The sequence below is a fragment of the Raphanus sativus genome, chromosome 5 (genome assembly GCF_000801105.2).
Source record: "Raphanus sativus cultivar WK10039 chromosome 5, ASM80110v3, whole genome shotgun sequence".
Lineage (NCBI taxonomy): Eukaryota > Viridiplantae > Streptophyta > Magnoliopsida > Brassicales > Brassicaceae > Raphanus > Raphanus sativus.
Window position 1 is genome coordinate 13982992 of NC_079515.1, and position 5044 is coordinate 13988035.

At 32.8% G+C, this 5044-nt stretch overlaps 1 protein-coding gene and 1 non-coding gene across 2 annotated transcripts; one reads left to right on the top strand and one right to left on the bottom strand.

The window, feature by feature from the left end:
- Positions 1 to 732: 732 nt before the first annotated feature.
- Positions 733 to 2044, top strand: LOC108863471 (dormancy-associated protein 2). The gene is made up of 2 exons (XM_018637905.2): positions 733 to 892; positions 1513 to 2044. Exons 1-2 carry the CDS (start codon positions 805 to 807, stop codon positions 1836 to 1838), a joined length of 414 nt encoding a protein of 137 aa, XP_018493407.1. The 5' UTR covers positions 733 to 804; the 3' UTR covers positions 1839 to 2044.
- Positions 2045 to 4691: 2647 nt separating this feature from the next.
- Positions 4692 to 4810, bottom strand: LOC130495278 (5S ribosomal RNA). The gene has a single exon (XR_008934550.1). It is a non-coding gene; the product is annotated as a 5S ribosomal RNA (ribosomal RNA).
- Positions 4811 to 5044: the final 234 nt, after the last annotated feature.

Genomic DNA, 5044 nt, shown 5'->3' on the forward strand with positions numbered 1-5044 from the left:
CACACATCCCAACAAACAAATATATTATAATAATAGATTCTGGATGAACTCGGCTCACAAAAGTGCTTCCGCATGAACTCGCCTCTTCACTGTTTTGTGGGCCCCACGCAACTTGGCGGTCCACGATTGGTTTGATTATTATTTTTTTTTTTTAAAGAAATCAAACAGAAAAAAAAATAATAAAAAAATATTTTGTAAACCCTTCCCATGGGGTTCACTGATGCAGATGCCCTTATGTTTTCTAGATAACTTGCAAAGGCAGACCATTCTTCTGGTTCTGAAACCATCTTCAAGCTCCTATTTGATGTTATTTTGAAGTTCTTACGATATAAATTCTTTTTTATTTTTACAAACCATATAAATAAAAATTATATGAAACTATTCGTTTTATATATTTATATATATTTTATAAAATGATAAGTAATCAAAATAAAATTTTAAGGAATATAAATTATCATTTAAAAATAATTTAAAGGTTAAAATATTTTTTAAATATTATAATTTTCTTATTTAAATCTCTTTTAAAATTTGTAATAATATTTAAAAATTTACCCCAGTTTTAGATTTTCATGAATTTAGTAGGTATTCAAATTCTATAAAATTCCTAATCCAATGCTGTGACAAATTCTCCCTCTTTTTCTTTTAATTAAAAAAAAAATTATTTTTATTGAATTACAAGTTTGTTATTTGACTTTTCTCATCCGGTCCTCCTCTTTCTTTTTAAATAGAGATCTGCGGCTAACACTTTATTCATCACCTGTTTTCGACAAAGAGAGTGTTATTACTTAAAATCAGTTGAAGAAAATGGCTTCAAAGACTTTGATTCTGCTGGGTGTCTTTGCATTTCTTCTCGTAGTCTCAGAAATGGCCGCAGCATCTGCACAGAAGTCGGGTACGTAAATATTCTATAGAAAATATAAGTAGTTTGAGAGGCTAATCAACTGTGGTGCTAAAGTACTATCTCATAATTTCATCATACTAGTTCGTCCGTTTTAAGTCCACAAAGTTTGTTTGAATGATGGTCAATTATTTGGACTTTCTAAGTCAAACACATAAGTATGATGTTGTTGTCTACTTGTCTAGTAAGTGTGAATATCTAACTCTCCCGTAAAGGAATCAGGTTTGTCTCTCGCCGGTAGGCTTTCCAAGAGATTAGTCAGGCCCTTATGTTCGGATAGCTCAGGTTATTAGAAAAATGAAAGAAAAAAAAAGACGATATGTATAATTTTGAGACCTTCTCATACGTATCAGGCCATCTCAAACCATTTATAGATGTTTTATTTTTTGAGAATGGGCTTAAAACACATTTAGATGGTAAATCAAACCACTCAGATGTTCGGTGTAAATTTTATATTGAAGGTATATAATGATGCAATTTATCTTTTTGACTAGAGATCTGAAATTATAGATATATATATAATCGGGGAGTGGAATGCACACACGCACGTGCTTAACTATATCTTTGAAATTATTAATGAGGTGTTTTGTTTTGGATATTCATGGTGAACTCAGAGAGTGAGGAAACTGTGCAACCTGATCGATATGGTGGTGGCCATGGTGGAAATGGAGGTTACAACGGAGGAGGAGGATACAACAGAGGAGGAGGAGGACACAACGGAGGTGGAGGATACAACGGAGGAGGAGGATACAACAGAGGAGGAGGAGGACACAACGGAGGTGGAGGATACAACGGGGGAGGAGGATACAAGGGAGGAAGAGGTGGATACAACGGAGGTGGAGGATATAAGGGAGGAAGAGGAGGTCACGGGGGACACGGAGGAAGAGGAGGTCATGGCGGACATGGTGCAGAAGCTGTTCAGACTCAGCCTGGCAACTAAATCTATCAATAGTTTAACGACCATGGATGATTTCATCTCTGTATGGACGTATGTATGTGTATGACTATAAGTAAAACCATGGTGAGTTTTAAATGAAGTTACTTAAGTTAAATAAAAGAAATTAGGTAAATAAATGTTCTCAATGTAATGTCTCTATGTTCGAGTTGTAATATGCACTCTTTGCAAAAATAAAATCGTTTGTAGTTTATGTTGGGATCAAATTATAAAAGAATGGCCCCTTGTCTTAAAAAATTATTTTTGGACCTTTTTTTTTCTTTTTGACCTCCTTTTCTTTTATTTATTTGAAGTATTTTTTGAACAATATTTTTTTTTAAAATAGAAAGTATGAGAAAAAACATAATTAACCTACCTCTTTCTAACTATTTACTAATCCAACTACAATCAGCCGGATCCAGACTCACCCAACTACCAATCTACTCAAGATCCATTTAAAAATCTAAATCTTTGAATACTTTACGATAATTTTTTGGGCTTCCAACTTAAAATCAATTGGCAATTAGTGGATTCCTCCAAATCATTTATATATTATAAATCTTTTTTATATTTCCAATTTGAGATTTTTTCTCGAATACATTCTTTCGAGATAATGGTGCATATAATCATTAATCTCGTAGAGTCTATCGTACACTTTCGAGATAATGTTCTTTTTCTAGCCATCTCAAAGAAATTGTATCTTTTTTTTTCCTTAGGCCATCAATTTGTAGGACAATCGGGCCATTATCAAAACCAGATTAATGGATTCAAATATTGGATCAACTCTGATACATGATAAGTTTTTTGGTTTTTCAACTTAAAATCAATTGGCAATTAATGGATTGATCTAAATCACTTATATATTACTAAAATCTCTTTCATATTTCCGATATGAAATCTTCTCTCCAATATTTTAATCTATTTTATTTCTCATTCTTTTTGAAACTATTGATTATAACCTTCAAAACATTCATTTTCTTGTTTTCATCCCAAATCGTTCAGTCCATAATCATCATTAGTTGGTCTAATCCTCCTTGTAATAACCCCGAATAAGACTAAGGAAGCAGATGAAATCAAGTAATGACCTAAGGAAAAAGGTCAAGGTATGATCACGAAATGGTCGAATAAAGAAAATTTTGAGATTTTACATCAATATTTCGTTCTTAGGTACACGATGACTAACCTGCTTTGGGACTACAGCTGCTTCAGGTAATTGACGTGCTTGGAATAATTTTATTCGGAAGAATCTCCCGAGTAATACAACTCTTGAAACTACTGTAATAATATTACTTAGTGTTACTAATATAGTATTCAGTTGTATCAGATATATTTCACTCTATTATTGCTGCTAAATCTTATACTTGGTCTTCATTCTCAGATGCAGCTTGGGAGCCTAGTTCAGGTAATTGCGGTCTGGGCTGGCTACTCCACGACTCTACGGGTGCCGGCGCAGAGCAAGGTTCTTCTCACCGACGTTTCGTTCCCTCTGCTTTCGTGGCGGAGGTGTTGGCGGTTAAGGCTGCAATGACTGCAGCTATCTTTTCACATGTCTGTAGTCTTCGTGTCTACTCGGATTCTAAGTCTCTCATCAAGCTCTTGAATTCTCAGGACCGGGATGTTAGCTTGAAAGGCGTTGTCCATGATATCTCTTGTCTGGCTCGCTCTTTTGAATCTATCTCTTTTGCTTTTGTTCCGCGTTTAGCGAATTGTGATGCTGATTTCATAGCAAATTAGCTTTGTATGGTCTACAATCCTCTGTTCTGGTAACAGAGTAAACCTCTGCATTTAATATAAGTAATTTTCGATCAAAAAAAAAATACATAGGAGCTGATTTATCTAGTTACGTGGATTGTACCAATTTTACTTGTTTATTAGTTAACCCTCAATGTCACGATTTAATCTATAAAAATATAGAGTATTAGAATATAGATTTAAAATAAAGATTTAAATAGAGATTCAATAAGTGGATTACTAGAATAATGGAAAAATTGCCAAAACAAAACAAAATTTTGGTCTGGTTGTCCATTTGGTATAAAACCATCACTAAGTTGTCCTTAATAATATTTTTCATAATTCCAAAACTAACATTTCATTAACCAAATTAAACATATTAAACATCATTAGAAAATTTAATAGTTAAATTAAAATTAAATGTTTAGTAAAAAGGAAAAGAAATATTAAACAAAATTGGAAACGTAACCCTAGTTCTCTTGTTTCCCCTTCGGTTTTTTCGCCTCTCTCGAGACAAAGAACATGGCGTTTCTGTGTAGAACTTGATTCCAATAATAGTAGCCTACCCCCTTTGTCATCAGCCGAAGAAAATGATTATGTGGTTGCATCTAATTCCTAAATACCACATGTTGTATAGATATGCATCAAAGAACAAGAGTTTATGAAAATCACAAGACAAACTGTGGAGAAATCATAGTTTGATGAAGACGAAAAGGGAAAATCATTTTTTTTTTTGATATTTTGACAAAACAAAATCGATCAAAACACATTTTAGGAAGTTATAATATTTTTAGATTATTTTCTTAACTGAAACTTCCTTAATTTTCGAAAAAACATGTTTTCTTATTCGTAGAAGGCACCTTCTAATCAATTAGAACCATGACAAAATTCCGTATGCAATTTCGACTAATTGTAGGCATTCGTGTAATTTCTAGAGTTAGCGTTCCTGAAATTTTGGAATACTTCATAAAAGTAGAAACTACATTAGACGAAAAAATAGCTTTCTTTACAATTAGTAGAATACGCATTCCCCATATTTAGAATTTTAAATAATAGTAGATTGTTTAAAAAAAGTAGATGGACTTGTTTATTTTGGATTTCATTTTCTTTTTTTGTCATTTTTTTAAAGGGGTGCAACACGAGGACTTCCCGGGAGGTCACCCATCCTAGTACTACTCTCGCCCTAGCACGCTTAACTACGTAGTTCTGATGGGATCCGGTGCATTAGTGTTAGTATGATTGCACCTGGATTTCATTTTCTACTAACTCATTTTTCATAGAAGAAGAATTCTACTTTTGGTTGAATAAAATTTAAAAATTTTAGGAAAAACTGCCAAAATTGAACAAAAATTCAGCATAGTTGTCCCTATAGTATAAAACCATCATTTAGTTGTCCTTTTAGTATAATTTTTTCCATAATCCTGAAACTAACCCTTGATTAATTTAGTTAAACACACTAAACTAATAGAATTTTAAAACAA

Excerpts from the sequence above, each read along its gene's own strand:
- LOC108863471 (XM_018637905.2), top strand. The coding sequence starts at position 805 with ATGGCTTCAAAGACTTTGATTCTGCTGGGTGTCTTTGCATTTCTTCTC. Across the intron at positions 893-1,512 it reads AGCATCTGCACAGAAGTCGG|AGAGTGAGGAAACTGTGCAA; the intron begins GTACGTAAATAT and ends TGGTGAACTCAG.